Raw genomic sequence first — 19,470 nt, forward strand, 5'->3', positions numbered from 1 at the left:
CAGGGAAATTGTTCAGTGTGTAGGGGATGCGTTATTATAAAATGTTGTTTAATAGGTTTTCTTTTTTTTTTTTTGAGACGGAGTCTGGCTCTGTGGCCCAGGCTGGAGTGCAGTGGCCGGATCTCAGCTCACTGCAAGCTCCGCCTCCCGGGTTCACGCCATTCTCCTGCCTCAGCCTCCCGAGTAGCTGGGACTACAGGCGCCCGCCACCACGCACGGCTAATTTTTTTGTATTTTTTAGTAGAGACGGGGTTTCACCGTGTTAGCCAGGATGGTCCCCATCTCCTGACCTCGTGATCCACCTGTTTCGGCCTCCCAAAGTGCTGGGATTACAGGCGTGAGCCACCGTGGCCGGCCCCCTAATGGGTTTTCTTTCATAAAACTGCAGGTACAGAGAAATTACTGCCTTTTTTTTTTTTTTTTTTTTACAGTTTTCTGTCATAAAAATGCAAGTGCATAGAAATTACCCTTTTCCCTGGCTGTTTTAGAACCTATTAGCTTGGATTTCTGAACAGTATCAGTGAGTAAGAAGATAGGTCAGATGTCATCAGCTACCCTGATTCTCTGTATCCCCAAGGATTTGTAGATCATATGGTGTTTTCGTATTAAGTGAGCGCAGCCCTGTAACATCTTTGTTTTGACGAAACAAAAGATGACTAAAATGACATAGTTGTTAACTATTGTTCGCTTCTTTCAAAGTAGTTATAGTATTTAAGAATGTGTCTATCATCATGCTTCTTTCCCCCTCAAAAAACCCTTTAAAACAGTCAGCTTCATATACAGTAATTTATTTCTTGCTCGCTGAGATCTAGATGGGTATTTATGATTTGTGGTCACTAATCCTCCAAGGAGGGATTCAGGGATCCAGGCTTGTTCCATCTTGTGGTTCCATCTTGAACATGTTTCCACACTTGGCTTGCTTTGTTCATCTGTGTAGTCACATAGGAAAGAGCGTGAAGGATTATGTGTGAGTTCTATGGTCCAGGCTCAGAGGTGGTACATATGATGTCCACTCACATTCTGCTGGCTGGAATACACAGCATTACCTGCAAAACACATAGAAACATATTATCTGTGTGCTAGAAAGAAGAGGAGATGAGTTAGGTAACCAGCCAGCCGCAGTCACTAGTGTTTCCCTTTGCCTCGGGCTCCAGGATGGCTGGGTAGGGTACTGTTAATCGTGTTGTCTTAAATTCAGTGCCTCCAGCGAGTATCTCCCTCACTGCACCCTCGTCCTGGCCCTGGTGGGCAGCTCATTCCCAAGAGAAAAAAAAGAGGTTGGGCCATTCTGAGTTTGTGCAGATAATTCTTAATAAAATTTACAAAAATCCACTAAGTCACTTCACTTCTCCTGGATGAAGTGAATCAAAAGTCAGGAGTGTTACACAAATTAAGTTCCTTCCACAGGGAAGGAATAAGCTGAAGTGGTATGGAAGCAACATTCCCAGTTATCTTAGAGATGCAAAATATGAGCTGTCTTGAGAGGAGCATTCAAAAGCATAAATTAAGAGTCCTAATGTAGGGAAAGTCTGTATCTACTTTAAGAACTGGCACCGGCCGGGCGCGGTGGCTCACGCCTGTAATCCCAGCACTTTGGAAGGCCGAGGTATGTGGATCGCAAGGTCAGGAGTTCAAGACCAGCCTGGCCAAGATGGTGAAACCTTGCCTCTACTAAAAACACAAAAAATTAGCTGGGTGTCGTGGTGGGCGCCTGTAATCCCAGCTACTCAGGAGGCTGAGGCAGAGAATTGAACATGGGAGGTGGAGGTTGCAGTGAGCCAAATCACGCGATTGCACTCCAGCCTGGGCAACAGAGCAAGACTTCATCTCAAAAAAAAAAAAAAAAAAAAAAAAGGTACCATTGGATGTGAAAGCAGCCAGCCCTGACAGCCACTGTTGTTATTGATCTGGTCAGCTGGACAGGTATTTCTCAAAGCTCTTTACCACATCTTTGGTAATACAAGGTGGCCCATGGACCAAAAGGATCGGTATCACCAGGGAGAAGGATAGAAATGTAGAATCTCAGGCCCCACCCTTGCCTTCTGAATCAGTCAGTTGACCAGCCAAAGGCCCAGTTGATTTGTAGGCACATTAAAGTCAGAGAAATACTGTTTCAGAATAAAAGGATGTAATTTCAAATTTATACTTGTTTTCTAAATCATTTAAGGTATAACTTGTGTTACTTCATAGTCTTCCATTTTGAAATGCATTAAATCAACTCTAGTTTCCTGCTGTTTATTTAAACAACTTCATGGGAAATCATTTTGCTTTTAGGAAAGTGACCATCAGGTACTCGGCTACTTGGTTCCTAGGTGGTAGACATGCTCCGTTAAACCCAGTGCTTGAAGTGGTTATTGAGTTTGATGAAAGGTAGTCTGCAAGAGCAAATTTAAGAATGTAAGCTTGAATTATGAAAAATAGTAGTAAGTTGAGGCTTAGAGTAGAACTATTAGCTACCTTGAATGGTTTTAACAGGAGGTGGAGACTTATGAATATATTTTTTATAATACATGCTGCTGATGGCATTTTGTTCAGCTGCTTAATTTTTGTTTTTGTTATGTTTTGTTTTTGAGAGGAAGCCTCGCTCTGTCACCCCGGCTGGAGTGCGGTGGCGTGATCTCGGCTCACTGCAACCTCCGACTCCTGGGTTCCAGCGATTCTTGTGCCTCGGCCTCCTGAGTAGCTGGGATTACAGGCACCTGCCACCGCACCTGGCTAATTTTTGTATTTTTGGTAGAGACGGGGGTTTCACCATGTTTGCCAGGCTGGTCTCAAACTCCTGGCCTCAAGTGATCCGCCCACCTCAGCCTCCCGAAGTGTTGGTATTACAGGCTTGAGCCACTACACCTGGCCTCAACTGCTTAATTTTTAATGAGATAAAATGATAGCTTAGATGTGCCAATGTCATCTTTTTCATTCAAGGGAGGTTGAAGATCAGGTAATATTTTGACTTTTAAAGCCTACAGAAGTAAACTACTATTGTGACTTGTGAGTTCTTAAAAACTTTTAAGAAGATTGATAATTACTTTATGATTTAGGAAGGTATAAATTATAACTGTATTTGTGTTGATGTCTTAAAGGACTGGCGTGCCGTATATTGACATAAATAAGGAGTAAAATTAAGTTCTGTGTGGTTATAAAGTAATGAAGCCAGCTTTTATGTTTTACTTTTGGAAACATTCTTGACTTTATAATGATAATATGGTGTTACAAGGTTAACTATATTAAGTCCAAATTATCAAGCTAGACACTGTGGGTAATAGGAAGGTATAGAAGACATCTACTCTTCTATAGGCCTTTAGTGAGTTTCTAGTTCAGTTGGTGAAATAAGACATACAACTGTTGTATCATCTGCTGTTGACAGCTGATTTGGCCACGTCATGCAGTTTATTTCTCAGAGGTTTCCTCATTTGTAAAATGAAGTTTGAATTGGATCTCTAAAATTTCTTTTAGCATTAATATGATAATGATAATGAATTCTATTATATGATAATAATTGTAATTAATATAATGATTCAGTTCTTCAGGTGTGTCTCTTCACATGAGGAAATAATGGAATTTTTTGTCTTTGGGGAATAAACAATCACTTCTAAGATACAGAAAGTAGATTTAGAAACTTTTTTCCCCGAAGGCATTAGAATTTTTCCTCAAAGCTTGTACTAGTAGTTCTTTGACCATCTTTCAGCACATGTTTACTAATTTTTAACCTTATAAATCCTTAGGGAAATACATATTTTGGTAACCGTTTAAGAGGACCTGCTTCTTTACATTCCCAAATCTTAATAAGTGGGGAATTTGTTCTCTGTGGTCCAAAATGTTGTCTGAAAAAGATCTCATTTTCCCAAATGATTCTCTTAGAAAGGAAACTTGATCATTCTGCTTTGTTCTGGAGTGTTATATAAGTGTTATACCTTTGTTCTGGTGTTACACCTTTGTTCTGGTGTTACACCTTTGTTCTGGTGTTACACCTTTGTTCTGGTAGGTAGTGCTACCAAAAGAGAACTTGACAAATTATCCCTTTGGGTGAGGATGGTATGTTTCAAGTTTGTTCGTTCGTTTTTTTTTCCTCCAGCACACACTCTCTTTTTATTTTTTAACTTTCTGCATCTAAAAATTAACATTTTTATTAGAAATAAAAATATTTCTAAGATGGTAACTTTGAAGGCTTTACAAATAGCAACTACAGGAAAATGAAGACTTTGCTTATGAGTCAGGTGAGATTAAGTCTAAGAATGTATGTGTCTAGCAAGTGGTGGAAGGTTAGGACCCATTCTTAAAGTTGGGGAGAAGTAAAATAGGCAGTAAACAAAATGGCCAACTTTTAACTCTTGACAAACTCCTGAGCTAAGGCTGGTCACCCCTTTTCTGTCCGTGGCTTTGTCTGTGTGGTGGTGGTGGTGGCTTAAAGCCATTGTTTTCTTTTCATGAATGGTGAGGTGGATCTTCCAGCTTCCTGGAACTGAGGAGCTTAAGTACAGAGCCTTTTTGATATCCAAATCTCTGTACCACTCATTTTTTACTCTTGTCTACAAAGTAGAAGAGATGTCAGTACATTTATGTTATATCAAAACACTCCTTAAGTATCGATGAACACATCTTTTGGGTTTTTTAGTCTCTTTGCTCACCAATTTGAAATTTGTTTTATTTTGTTTGGTTTTAATAGTAGTAGGATCTCTGTCACCCAGCCTGAAGTGTGGTGGTACTACTGGGCCCAGGGGATCCTTTCTCCTCAGCCTTCTGAGCAGCTGGGACTGCAGGTGTGCACCACCACACCCTACTAGTTAAAAACAATCGTAGAGGTAAGGTCCTGCTGTGTTGCCCAGGCTAGTCTTCAACTCCCGGGCTCAAATGTTGCTCCTGCCTCGGCCTCCCAAAGTGCTCAGATTACAGGCATGAGCCACCACACCCAACCTCTTTCTGTGAATTAAAAAAAAATCATAAACCCAAGTGTACTAAAAAGTTATGTGAAAGTTGAATGGTTAATGCCTTCTTTATTTTTCTATTACTCTTGTAAACCACTAGCTTGTAAATCTAAAACATTTAACCTTTAGTGGCGTTTCACAACCATTAACAATGTTTTTATACTATAATGACATGGGAAAATGCCTCGAAGGCAATGCTGACCACAATATATGAGTCTTAAAAGTAAAACTCAGTATATAATATATATAATATATTTTATATTATATATTTTTATATATAAATATATAAAGATAACTTATATATATATAAAATATACATACATAGTAACATGCACATTATAGAGAATCCTGCCCCCTTTTTAAATATAGCAATTTGGCAAATGATCAGATGTCAAAGATTGTGAAGATTTCAGTTTAGTATTATTTATAAATGAGAAAAGCTGGACCTCTTTTCTACAAAAGGTTTTTTTAAAAAATTAGCTGGGCATGCTGGCACATACCTGTAGTCACAGCTACTCGGAAGGCTGAGGTGGGAAGATCACTTGAGCCTAGGAGATTGAGGCTGCAGTAAGCTGTAGTCATATCACTGCACTGCAGCTTGGGTGACAAAGTGAGACCTTGTCTCAAAAGAAAGAAAAATAAAAAAAAAGACAACTGGTAAAAACAAACATAGGACTAGTGATACAGTTATTTATCCTCTTATATATGTATTTATAAAATAACTTTGGGTCCGAGCATGGTGGCTCACGCCTGTAATCCTAGCACTTTGGGAGGCTGAGGTGGGCGTATCACGAGGTCAGGAGTTCGAGACCATCCTGGCTAACACGGTGAAACCCCGTCTCTACTAAAAATACAAAAAATTAGCTGGGCGTCGTGGCGGGTGCCTGTAATCCCAGCTACTTGGGAGGCTGAGGCAGGAGAATCACTTGAACCCGGGAGGCGGACGTTTCAGTGAGTCAAGATCGCGCCACTGCCCTCCAGCCCGGGCGACAGTGCCAGACTCCGTCTCAAAATAAATAAATAAAAAATAACTTTGACATATGAGCCCTTTATTCAATTTATATGAACTTTAAAAATCATCTTTTATGTACTTCAGAAGAGGGAACTTGGGTAATAAAAATTACGTTAATTGAAGCTAATAATTATTTACAAAGACAGTTCTCACGATCTATGCTAAGTGCATGTTTGCAGTGCACTTTGCATATATTTGCTTATGCCACAATCTGTTAAAACTGAGTATTAGCTGTTAGGGAAGCAGAAAGGTGTAGCATATTTAAGTGCTTTTGGAAAATATATCCCATATATGTAAGCCTAAACATGAATAAATATATTTCTTGATTTAAACATTTAGCTTGGATATATTTTATACTGGAGGATTAAAAATGTTAATTTATGTTTCATAAAAGCTTTTATTGAGGCTCTTGCCAATAAACCATTCAGTGATTTCACCACGGAGTTATATGGTAAAAAGAGTTCACAAATTTACACTTTCCATTAGGATATAAATCATGCAGCCCTCATTTTTGGATTCAAAATCGCCTTTTGGATGTGTGTGTGTGCACATGCTGTTGAAATCAACTTTGCAGCCTTTCTTTATTCCATTAAAGGCTGGTATCAGGATGCTTGGCCAGAAACACACAGAGCCCTGTTAGCAAAGAAAACTGATCGTTTCGGTTTTAACATAGTTCCTATTCTGGTTTTATTCAGGCCACTGAAGTTTGAATACAGAGAAAACGTTGCAAGGTAGAAAAATGAGACCTACTCTTCATTCAGCAATTCGAATTAACACACGGAATGGCATTTTTTCGCTCCCTCATGGATATATTTTTTTTCTTTACAACAGTACTGTGACATCGGATTGACGTTGAATACTAGGATTGGAAAATCAGTTCAAGTGTGTGTGTATCTGTTCGCGATAGTAAAAAGAGTTAACAAATTTACACTTTCCATCAGTATATGAATCACGCAGCCTTCATTGTAGAATTCAGAATGACCTGTTTGTAGTCCTAGCTTGAACATTTGGACCTTTCTTAGGCACTGCAGTTTGACCAAAAGCATAATAAAATTTAAGTTATTTCCCAAAGGTGGCCAGGCATGGTGGCTCACGTCTGTAATCCCGGTGCTTTGGGAGGCTGAGGTCAGGAGTTCGAGACCAGCCTGGCCAGCGTGGTGAAACCCCGTCTCTACTAAAAATACAAAAATCAGCCACACATGATGGTGTACACCTGTAGTTCCTGCTACTTAGGAGGCTGGGGCAGGAGAATTGCCTGAAACGAGGAGATGGAGGTTTCAGTGAGCCGAGATTGTACCACTGCACTCCAGCCTGGGTGACAGAGCGAGACTCCATCTCAAAAAAGCAAAAAGTTTTAGATTTGAATGCTTCCGTGGGTGTTTTTAAAGGTTTCATTTTTAAGTGTACAATTCAGTAGTTTTCAGTATATAGCCTTGTACAACCATCATCATTATATAGTTTTAGAACATACTCACAAAAGAAACATCATCCCAATTTGCAGCCACTTTAGGTTTGCCTGTTCTGGACGTTTCATGTAAATAGTGTTGTATAGTATGTAGACCTTTATGACTGACTTCTTTCATTTGATATAACATTTTCAAGTGTAATATTATATCCACATTGTACCATGTGTCAGTATTGCATTCCTTTCTATTGCTGAAGAATATTTTGTTGAATGCATAACAACACATTTTGCTTTCTGCTCTTCAGTTGATGGACATGTGGGTTTCTACTTTATGAGTATTATCAATAGTGCTTCTAGGCTGGAGTGCAGTGGCACGAAATCGGCTCACCACAGCTGTGCTCCGCCTCCCAGGTTCAAGCAATTGTCCTGCCTCACCCTCCTGAGTAGCTGGGATTACAGGCATGCACCACCATGCCCGGCTAATTTTGTGTTTTTAGTAGAGACAGGGTTTCTCCATGTTGAGGCTGGTTTCGAACTCCTGACCTCAGGTAATCTGCCTGCCTTGGCCTCCCAAAGTGCTGGGATTACAGGCTTGAGCCACTGTGCCTGGCCTGAATAGTGCTTCTATTAAGAATCATGCTTATTTGTGTGCAAGTTCCCGTGTTGATATGTTTTCATTTTCTTCAGTAGATTCTTAGGAGTAGAATTGCTGAGTCATGTGGTACTTAAGTCTTCTTTGGCCACCATAACAAATTATCATACACTGGATGGCCTAAGCAACAAAAACTTATTTTCTCACAGTTCTGGAGGCTGGAAATTTCAAGATTAAGGTTCTTTTCAGGGTTTGGTTTCTGGTGAGAGCTCTCCTCCTCTTCTCAGTGTACCCTAATTTTGTAGAGAGAGGGGATGAATCAAAGGTGGGAGAGCATTCTGGTGTCACTTCCCTTTCTTCTAAGGGCACCAGCTCTGTTGGATCAGCACTCCACCCTTATGACTGCATTTAACCTTAATCACCTCCTTAAAGGCTCTGTCTCCAACATGGTTAACATAAGGAGGGGGTTGGGCTTCACATATGAATTGGAGAAGGGGCGGGGAACAGTTTTGTCCATAACATATGGTAACTGTCTCACATTTCGAGGGACTTCCACCAGGGTACCACTTTAGCCTTTAAGAATCGACAGCTTTTTTTTTCCTTCAATTTGGAAATGGCATATGTTTTAGATAAAAATAAAAACAAAGGAGAAACGTGAGTTCTTGATTGATCTTCAGCTCATTTGCTGGGCTTTCATGGTCTAATATTCACTCTGCGTGGAAATAATAGGGGGCCCTTCTGAGAATGAAAGGGACATGATTACTAATCATCCTGGGACAACAGACATATTTTGGGACAGAGCCTTTAAGGAGGTGATTAAGGTTAAATGCAGTCATAAGGGTGGAGTGCTGATCCAATAGAGCTGGTGCCCTTAGAAGAAGGGGAAGTGACATCATAAGCAAATATGGGTGAATTGTCAGTCTATCAGCCAAGAAGAAGGAAAAACTATTGCCAGTTTTAGCTCCTTCTCTCTATGACAAGTCCCTAAGAGGCATATCAGTTATAAAGTCAGGGACAGGGTTAACGAGAAATGACCCATCTTCCAGTCTGCCCCATTCCCTCACATATAAAAAGTGTCTTGAAAAGGGGTGATAGATTGCATAATTATATCTCAGTTACCCACATCAATAGTTGTGGGTTCTAAATGTGAACATAAAGTGGTTGAAACTAATCACTTAGTGATTGAAACTAAGGGGTGGCCTGTTAATTTTTCTAATAGTTACTTGAGTTAAACATTTTATTTCTTCCAGGGAACAACAAACCATTTAATCTTCAGAGCAACTTAGACTAAAACACTTTCAACTGTGCTGAAAAACCTAGAAGACAGACCATTTTTCCCACCCTCTCATTTAAAAGGAATTGAAGAAGACATAAAATGGCAGAGGTTTAAGGTTACTATTCAGGATGACTGATGATAATTCAGATGGTAAAATAGAAGATGAATCGCAAACCTTCTTTACCAGTGATGAAGATGGAAATACACATGCATACAACCCAAAATCACCACCTACACAAAACTCCTCAGCCAGCAGTGTGGATTGGAATTCTGCCAACCCAGATGACATGGTGGTTGATTATGAAACTGACCCTGCTTTGGTTATTGGTGAAAATATTTCTTTAAGCCTTCAGGGTGTTGAAGTATTTGATCCTGAAAAGTCTTCTAGTGATTTCTTTAGTAAGCAGGTGTTAGATATGCATAAAGATTCCATTTGTCAGTCTCCTGCACTTGTAGGTACCGAGAAGCCCAAATATCTGCAACACAGTTGTCATTCCCTAGAAGCAGTTCAGGGCCAGAGTGTTGAGCCATGTTTGCCTTTTGTGTGGAAGCCTAATGACGATTTGAACTGTACAGGCTACTCTGCTTCCTTGGAACTAAACCAGACATTTGATATGACAGTGGATAAAGTTAACTGCACCTTTATATCACGTCATGCCATCGGAAAGACTCAGTCCTTCCACACCACTGGAAGCCTGCCACCAGCTGGTAGGAGAAGTGGAAATACATCTTCTTTATCCTATTCCACTTGGACATCTTCCCATTCTGATAAGATGCATGCAAGAGAAACTACTTACGACAGAGAAAGCTTTGAAAACCCTCAAGCCACACCATCAGAAGCCCAAGACATGACTTACACAGCGTTTTCTGATGTGGTGATGCAAAGTGAGGTTTTTGTTTCAGATATTGGAAATCGGTGTCCACGTTCTTCAGGAAAGGTCACCAGTGAGTACACAGATGGATCACAGCAAGGACTAGTTGGAGAAAAAGAGACACAAGCTCTAACACCAGTTTCTGATGGCATGGAAGTCCCCAATGGTTCTGCCTTACAAGAGTTCTTTTGTTTATCCCAAGATGAATCCAATAGCGAACCACATTCACAGAGCTCATACAGGCAAAAGGAAATGGGCCAAAATCTGAGAGAGACAGTGTCCCATTGTCTTATTGATGATGAATGCCCTTTAATGGTGCCAGCTTTTGATAAAAGCGAAGCCCAAGTGCTGAACCCAGAGCATAAAGTCACTCAGACTGAAGACACACAAATGGCCTCCAAAGGAAAGGATTTGGAAACCCAAAATCGTACCTCAGAATTGATTCTAAGTAGCCCACCAGGACAAAAGGTGGGCTTGTCATGTGGACTGACCTGGGATGCAAATGATATGGTCATTAGCACAGACAGCACGATATGCATGTCAACACCAGTCCTAGAACCCACAAAAGTAACCTTTTCTGTTTCACCGATTGAAGCAACAGAGAAATCTAAGAAAGTGGAGAAGAGTAATCGAGGGCTTAAAAACATACCAAACTCGAAGGAGGCACCTGTGAACCTTTGTAAACCTAGTTTAGGAAAATCAGCAACCAAAACGAATACCCCAATAGGTTGCAAAGTTAGAAAAACTGAAATTATAAGTTACCCAAGACCAAACTTCAAGAATGTCAAAGCAAAAGTTATGTCTAGACCAGTGTTGCAGTCCAGAGATGCTGCTTTATCTAAGGTCACACCCAGACCTCAGCTGACCAGTGCCTCATCACCCTCATCAGTGGTTTCCTCAAGACAGCCAACAGTCTTGAGCAGAACACCAAGAGCTGACTTGAATGCAGACAAAAAAGCAGAAATTCTAATTAACAAGACGCATAAGCAGCAGTTTAATAAACTCATTACTGGCCAGGCTGTGCATGTTACAACTCATGCTAAAAATGCTTCACACAGGGTTCCAAGAACAACATCTGCCGTGAAATCGAATCAGGAGGATGTTGACAAAGCCAGTTCTTCTAACTCAGCATGCGAGACCGGGTCCGTTTCTGTGTTATTTCAGAAGATCAAAGGCATACTCCCTGTTAAAATGGAAAGTGCAGAATGTTTGGAAATGACATACGTTCCCCACATTGATAGGAATAGCCCTGAAAAGAAGGGTGAAAAAGAAAATGGGACGTCTATGGAAAAACAAGAGCTGAAACAAGAGATTATGAATGAGACTTTTGAATATGGTTCTCTGTTTTTGGTAAGTAATATATACATTTTTTTGCAAGCTTCAGAGAACTGTGAAGAAAACCGAGATGTGTTAGCAATTAGTTATCTGTCAGTCAATAATATTGCAGAACTAGGTGGGCAGATGTACATTTAGTTGTTAATTCATTGTCTTGTCAGTATGTATTAGGGTGTTAATAGGTTTCAATATAACAAACCTGCATATGGGAAAAAAAATCCTCAATGTCAGTATTTTGTATCAAGTATCACCGTTCTTTTTAATAGTGTGCTGAAAAAATGAAGCTACTTTAATATTTTAGTGTAATTAGTAGTTTAAATGCCTGATACAATCAGGTTATATTTTATTTTTCTGAAAACATTGGGTTGTCAACTTTAAAATGTATCGGACAACATTTAAGAAAGGGCTTGGGAGTGCTGGTAAACATGTCAACATAAAAATAACTCCTGGACTCTTGTGGAGGTGGCAGCTCCGGGAAGTAGAGCCCTCTTGTATGAGCAAGAGCGTTCTTGATTTTTCCTCTGACCAGCTAAGAATGATTTTGGACAAGTGATTTTTTGAGACCCAAAGATGAAAGGATTGGCCCTAGTGGATGTGTGAAACCTCTTGTACTCTTAATGTATTAATTCCTGGTACATAAAATAAAATATCTTTTACTCATGTATAGTGAAAAACTAGTATGTTTTCCATAGCACCTGTCTAAAATATTTGGGGAGCACCTAGAGACTGCTATGTAAAGAATAAAGAATTCACATGCAGTGTAAAGGCGATTTTCCTTTAAACATGCACGTATTTTTGAGAATAGTGTGAAGAAATTGGTTTTCTGAGTTTTAAAAACATTTGACAGGCCACTGTTGGCCATTGGGTGTGTGTCCTCGGCCCTATTTTTGGCAGTGGGGACTTAGGTGTATTTTCAGCCCCAGACAGGCTGTCCTTGGGTGCCTGTCCTCTGGGTCAGGAAGGGAGGTAGGTGCCAGGGGAGAAAGGCAGGTGTGACACAGCCAGCCTGTCCCTCGGAGGGCTCATGGCAAGAGGAATGAAGCACATGGAATAGCAAGTGCGGAAGGGCTGACTTAGGTGTGTGTCTTCAGGGTGCATAGGGGCCACACAGGAGGGAATTGTCAGGTTCCTTTAGAAGACAAGGTTAGGAAAGACTGAAGATATTCTTGATTCTCTAAAACATCAATTTAGACATGTTTGGGTTTTAACAACCAGTCTTCTCTGTTTGGAAGAAGGGTATACCACAGTGATTTCTAAACTAATAAGTTCATCCATAGTTTCAAAACTCAGGTTTAGTTTTTAAGTTATCTTAAAGTCATACTTAGAAAACTCATTTATAATTTTAATTTTTTTGCAAAATTAAATTACAACATGCTCTTAATTCTAATCAACTTTCTTAGTTTGGCATTTATAGATATACGTAGAAACACAATGTTTATTCTCTTGATATATGGAAGACTTTTTTTGGTGTGTCAGTCCCCAGCTACCAAAAACGCATAAAGTTTTTTTTTTTTTAATGACATTTGTCTTGAGTTTAAATTGGTTGTGTAATTGTGTAATTTTGAAACTAAAAGTTTTCCTGATTTGTGTATTTAGTCTTAGGGTTATATTGCCCCTGTGCAACTTGAAAGCCTGTTCTTCAGGCTCCCGATGTGGTATTGAAGTAAGGTGATAGAATCATCAGGTTGAAATGGATCCTAGTACATCTTGGAGAAGCAGCACTTTTCGCCTTAGGAATCTGGCAATTAGGATTCGTAATTAGATATGAAATACTTTGTAAGTCCTGAAAGGTTGTCCCATATTCGCAGTGCTGTCACTTTTGCTTGACAACTGGCATAAAGGACTTACTCTTTTTTCTTTTTTTCTTTTTTTTTTCCCTTAAAGATGGAGTCTTGTTCTTACTCTGTCCCCAGGCTGGAGTGCAGTGGCACAATCTTGGCTCACTGCAACCTCCGCCTCCTGGGTTCAAGCAGTTCTCCTGCCTCAGCCTCTGAAGTAGCTGGGACTACAGGCGTGCACCACCACATTCAGCTAATTTTTGTATTTTTAATAGAGTCGAGGTTTCACCATGTTGTCCAGGTTGGTCTCGATCCCTTGACTTCATGATCCGCCTGCCTCAGCCTCCCAAAGTGCGGGGACCACAGTCGTGAGTCACCGCGCCCTGCCTGCTCTTTCTTCATGATCATGTCTGAAGCACCGTGCTCTCTGATTTTGCTAGTTTATCTCTTTCACATTTCCATGACTCTGGGAAGGAGGACGGGAAAGTATCTGGGAGACCCTCATAGGCCACTGGGCTTTGCACTTACTGTAGAGAGCTGAATGGATTCGCTGAGTGTTTTCCTGAAAAGTGAATGTCTGTTGGTCACTTCAGCAGCACTCAGAGGCTCTTGTTGCCCTGGATTGATGAGGAGACCATCCTGGAGGGATGTTAATTTTCTTTTTCTTTGAGATGGAGTCTTGCTCTGTCACCCAGGCTGGAGTGCGGTGATACAGTCTCGGCTCACTGCAACCTCTGCCTCTCAGGTTCGAGGAATTCTCTCACCTCAGTCTCCCGAGTAGCTGGGACTACAGGCGCATACGCCTGGCTAATTTTTTGTATTTTTGTTATAGATGGGGTTTCACCATGTTGGCCAGGCTGGTCTCAAACTCCTGACCTCAAGTGATCCGCCTGCATTGGCCTCCCAAAGTGCTGGGATTACAGGCGTGAGCCACCACACCCAGCCGGATGTTCATTTTTACTGTTGCTCTGTTGGCCTACCTTCGACCTTGAATTTACTGAATCCCGAGGCTGCCTGCAGCTTCACAGCTCTTTGGTGGTCAGGGTTTATCTGAATCGTTAGAAAAGTTTTTATTTGGAAGAAGGAACTTGATTTTTATTTGAAACAGGGGCTAGATGTAGCTTCTCACAACAGAGGTTATGTATTCCTGATAGCGTGTGAGATAAAGAGAGTGGAGACTTACCTAAAAGGAAAGGAATTGATGTTTATTCAGTCCTTGCTCTGGGTCGGGCACTTTGCTCAGGTGCCTTAGGTATATTAGGTCGTTTAATAGTCCTGTAACGTTCAGGTGCTTTACATACATTGTTATTTACTCTTCCCAGTAACAACAGGGCAATTGTTGTCGACATTTTAATACTTCAGCCAGGCCACTTAAAACTCACACAGCTGGTAAGTAGTAAAATTGGACTTCACATGCAGAGCCCTCGCTTGAATCCTGGCCTTTTCTGCTCCATACACCGTAGGGTTTCAAAATTTTTGGAATGTTGGCTCTGAAAGGCAAAATAAGTGATGTGCTAAAGATTCACTTTTGTAAATTGGTGAGAAGTTTGCATTACTTTTTAAAAGAAGGTTTTCTCTGGGAGATTAACTTTTGGGTTACTTTTTAAAAGAAGATTTTTCTCTGGGGGATGAATTTAGCCAGCTTTCATTGAACCTAGCCAGAGACAGAAGATCTTTGTTAGTTTGTGTACAGTCGCTTGCTTTTCTTGGCCAATTCTGTATTGTTCTCCAGTGCCAAAACATGACCTCCAGCTGTTCTCATGGGTGACTGGCCTGCTAAGTTATTGTTGAATTCACCTAATGTATGAATTCGGCCATCAGCGTTGGGCTTTATGTATCTCTATTGGAAATTAACACTTGTGCTTTATTAAAGAAAGAAAAGTGATGGTGGGGAATATGCTGCTTTACAAGCACGGATTTTGGAGTAGTTTCAATTTGTAGCTCCACCATTTACTGAGCAAGGTGACCTCAGGCAGCTTACTAAGTCTCTGTTGGGCTCATTTGTTCTTTGTGTCAAAAAAAGCGTCAAACTCTGTAATATATTTGAAGAGATTTATTCTGAGCCAAATATGAGTGACCAATGGCCCATGACACAGCCTTTAGGAGATCCTGAGAAGACGTGCCTAAGGTGATCCAGGTACAGCTCGGTTTTACACATTTTAGGGAGACATGGGACATCAATCAGTACATGTAAGGTATACATTGGTTCTGTCTAGAAAGGAGAGACAACTGGAAGTGGAGGCAGTTTCCAGGTCACAGGCAGATTTAAATATTTTCTTTCTTTTTTTTTTTTTTTTTTTTTGAGACAGATTCTCTGTTGCCCAGGCTGGAGTGCAGTGGTGTGATGTCTCGGCTCACTGCAGTCTCTGCCTCCCGGGTTCAAGTGATTCTCTTGCCTCAGCCTTTTGAGTAGCTGGTTTTATAGGTGAGAACCACCACACCCAGCTAATTTTTTTGTATTTTTAGTAGAGACGGGGTTTTGTCATGTTGGCCTGGCTGGTCTTGAACTTGTGGCCTCATGTGATCTGCCCGCCTTGGCCTCTCAAAGTGCTGGGATTACAGGTTTGAGCCACTGCCCCCAGCCTAAAGATTTTCTAATTGGCAGTTGGTTCAAAGAGTTGAAGACCTGGAATCGACAAAAAAGAATGTCTGGGTTAAGGTAAGGAGCTGTGGAGACCAAGGTTTTATCATGCAGATGAAACCTTCAGGTAGCCTGCTTCAGGGGGAGTTGATAGTAAATTTTTCTTATCAGACTTAAAAGAGTCTGTTCTGTCAGTCTTAAGGTCTATGTTGATGTTAATGCTGGTCAGCTGTGCCTGAATTCCAACCTGGGAGGAGAGTATAATTATGTCCGACTCCCCCTTCCTTTCATATCCTGACCTAGTTTTTAAGGTTAACCTTGGAATGCCCTTGGCCAAAAGAAGTGGTCCTTTCAGATGGTGGGGGGCTTAGAATTTTATTATTGCTTTACATTAATGTAAAGGGAGAATGCAAATTATAGTTTGATGTTGGATTTCACACTCTAAGGCTCAGGCTCCCGTTTCCTCTATGTAGAATAGAAACATTTATTGGGTGCCTACTGTGTATTATGTATATGGTGATGATTGTTAGGGTATAGGGAAAAAAGAGACCCTGTCTAAATGTAATGCCTAGTGCAGTGGGTAATACTGATGCAGGAGTTTTTCTCAACCCCTTTGTAAAACTTGCAGTGGGGGTACCCCATTTATTCAGCCCGCCGTGCTCAACCTCTTGCAGGCAGGAGTGTTTGGGCAAGTGAGTACAGGATCCAACCAGCCACTTTGAGTGCCGGCAGGAGCAGGCTCTGTGTGGGCCCCACAGTGGTGCCCAGGTTGTGGTGTCTGTGACCCCCAAAGCCCCAGAGGGCATGTTACAGTGCTCTCTTGGCTCCACCATCCATGGACAGCGGTGTGTCATCAGCTCAGTGGGCCCTTTGCCTCATGGTGTGGGAGAGCTGCCCTCCAGCAGCGAGGGCAAAGGGTCATTGTGACAACCTTTTGGGTACCCAAACTTGGTCCCAAGCTCTTGTCCGCTGTCCAAAAAGAATTGGGTCACATGGACACTTGAAGGATGGTGGAGGTGGAGAATTTTATTTAGCGATGGAAGTGGCTCTCAGCAGAGAGGGAAGCTGAAGAGGGGACAGGACGGGCAGATAATCTTCTCTGAAGTCTGGCCATCTCCAGTCAGCTTTTCTCCAAAGTTAAGCCATCTCTCTTCCAAAGTCCAGCTGTCGGTCTGCCATCCAAGTACTAACCAGGCCTGACCCTGCTTAGCTTCCAAGATCAGACGAGATTGGGTATGTTCAGGATGATATGACGGTAGACTCAGCTGTTCTCTGAAGTCTCCAGTTGATACGGTTTGGTTGTGACCCCACCCAAGTCTCGTCTTGAATTCCCACATGTTGTGGGAAGGACCCAGTGAAAGGGAAATGAATCATGGGGGTCAGGTCTTTCCCATGCTGTTTTCATGATAGTGATTAAGTCTCAGGAGATCTGATAGTTATTATAAGGGGGAGTTGTCTTGCACGAGCATTCTTTGCTGCCGTCCATGTAAGACATGTCTTGCTCCTCCTTGCCTTCCGCCATGATTGTGAGGCTTCCCCAGCCATGTGGAACTCTAAGTCCAATTAAACCTCTTTCTTTTGTAAGTTGCCCAGTCTCATATATGTCTTTATTAGCAGCGTAAAAATGGACTAATACATCAGTCAAGCCGCTTGTGTCCTCTACTGAGTGAGTCTGGGGTCTTTACGGGAATGAGATGTGGGGGCGGGGCAGGCCATAGATAGTTTTGGAAAAGGCAACATTCGATTGGTAAAAAGACATGATTCAGAAAGAACTAATTAGGAGAGAGCGGGTAAACAGGGATAGAAGTTCTCACTTTGAGCCGCGGGTTTCAGGGGTTTTGCCTTGAAGGTGGGGTTTTGCTGGGGAGCTGCCCCTGTCTGCCTAGAATTTCTCTGCCTCCTGCCTCTATGAATAGGAGAAAGTAAACCAGCAAGGGTGTGTTGATTGCTAAGTTGGGAGTGTGAGTAGACTGCTGTGCTGCAGGAGGGGGAAAAAGTGTGGTGATGGGTATAGTTGTCAAGGAAGGCTTATAGGGGACATCACATGTTGTCACTAGCTGGAACTTGAAGGGCAAGTATTCTGGGTAGAGGAATACCACGTACAAAGATGAAGAAATATGAGAACATTTTCTCATTTAGGGGACTCTAGGTAGTAGGTGTGAAGGGAGCTGGGTGTATAGAACCCTGAGCAGTAGGGAATAAGGTGAAGAGGATGGCAGGGCCTTCCATGTGCAAAAGGATTGCTGGGCCTTGTGCAGAAGAGATGTCATCTGAAAGACAGACGGAAGATGTCTAACCCTATTTGAGTTTGAGAGAGATTGCCCTAGCAGGCAGATAAAAGATGAATTGAAAGCTGGAGAGACCAGAAAGATCCTGATGACATGGTTTCAGTAATCTTGGTGAGGAATGACAGCAGATGGAAAAGAGAAATAGCTTTCATTATTGAAGCTGGGTGCCTGGGTATGTTGTGGTGAACATGGGAAGAGGTAAGTTTTGAGGTAGATAGGAAAGTAAGTTTAATTTTAGAAAATGCTTCACGTTCTTGTTTTGTAAACTGGGGTATAATAAACCTACCAATTTCACAGGATTCTTATGAGGGTTAAGTGAGTTGATACATATACTTAGAATTTAGAATAGTATTCTATAAGGGCTATAGGTTAGTGAGTTAAGTAGAGTGATATGGTTTGGCTGTGTCCCCACCCAAATCTCATCTTGAATTGTAGCTCCCATAATTCCCATGCATTGTGGGAGGGACCTGGTGGGAGATAATTGAATCATGGGGGTAGTTTCCCCCATACTGTTCTTGTGGTAATGAATAAGTCTCATGAAATCTGATGGTTGTATAAGGGGAAACCCCTTTCGCTTGGCTCTCATTCTCTCTTGTCTGCTGCCATGTAAGATGAAACTTTCACCTTCCACCATGATTGTGAAGCCTCCCCAGCCACGTGGAACTATGAGTCCATTAAACCTCTTTTTCTTTATAAACTACGCAGTCTCAGATGCGACTTTATCAGCATTGTGAAAATAGACTAATTCATAGAGGTACTTAAAGGATGCTGAGTTGGAAGGTGAAGAGGAAGTTAGGTATATGGGAAACTCAGGAGAGAGTACTGGTTGGACATGTGGATTTGGATGTACCAGTGTACGCGTGGCAATTGAAACAGCAGCCAGAATCATGTAGGAAGAGTACATGGTGAGGAAAGAGAACAGGGCCGAGGCTAAGTCTTCATGAAGACTAGTTGTAATTGTCTGTTCTCACATTGCTATATAAAGAACTACCTGAGGCTGGGTAATTTATAAAGAAAAGAGGTTTAATTGACTCACAGTTCCACAGGCTGTACAGGAAGCAAGGCTGCAGAAGCCTCAGGAAACTTACAGTCCAGGCCCAAAGGCAAACATGTCTTGCATGACTGGAGAAGGAGGAATAGAATGAGGGGGAAGGTGACACACACTTGTAAACAAGCAAATCTTGTAAGAACTCACTATTAGGAGAACAGTAAGGGAGAAATCTGCTTCCATGATCCAGTCACCTCCCACCAGGCCCCTCCTCCAACACTGGGGATTGCAGTTCCATACAAGATTTGGGTGGGGACACAGATCCAAATTCTATCACTAGCCTCCAAAAGTAAAGAAGAATAGGACCCAGAAAAGGAATGCCCAGACAGGTAGAAGGAAAACCAGGAAAGAGCTTTGTTAG

At 41.6% G+C, this 19,470-nt stretch overlaps 1 protein-coding gene across 7 annotated transcripts in view; it reads left to right on the forward strand.

Moving 5' to 3' along the window:
- Positions 1 to 19,470, forward strand: part of MTUS1 (microtubule associated scaffold protein 1) — a 162,831-nt gene that overhangs the window by 38,377 nt on the left and 104,984 nt on the right. For all 7 annotated transcript variants that reach the window (XM_050801935.1, XM_050801933.1, XM_050801940.1 and 4 more), the window contains one exon: positions 9,182 to 11,429. In XM_050801935.1, coding sequence (XP_050657892.1) covers positions 9,336 to 11,429 — 2,094 coding nt within the window. In that variant the 5' untranslated portion in view covers positions 9,182 to 9,335. The remainder of the gene's footprint in view (positions 1 to 9,181; positions 11,430 to 19,470) is intronic.

Source organism: Macaca thibetana, chromosome 8 (genome assembly GCF_024542745.1).
Source record: "Macaca thibetana thibetana isolate TM-01 chromosome 8, ASM2454274v1, whole genome shotgun sequence".
Lineage (NCBI taxonomy): Eukaryota > Metazoa > Chordata > Mammalia > Primates > Cercopithecidae > Macaca > Macaca thibetana.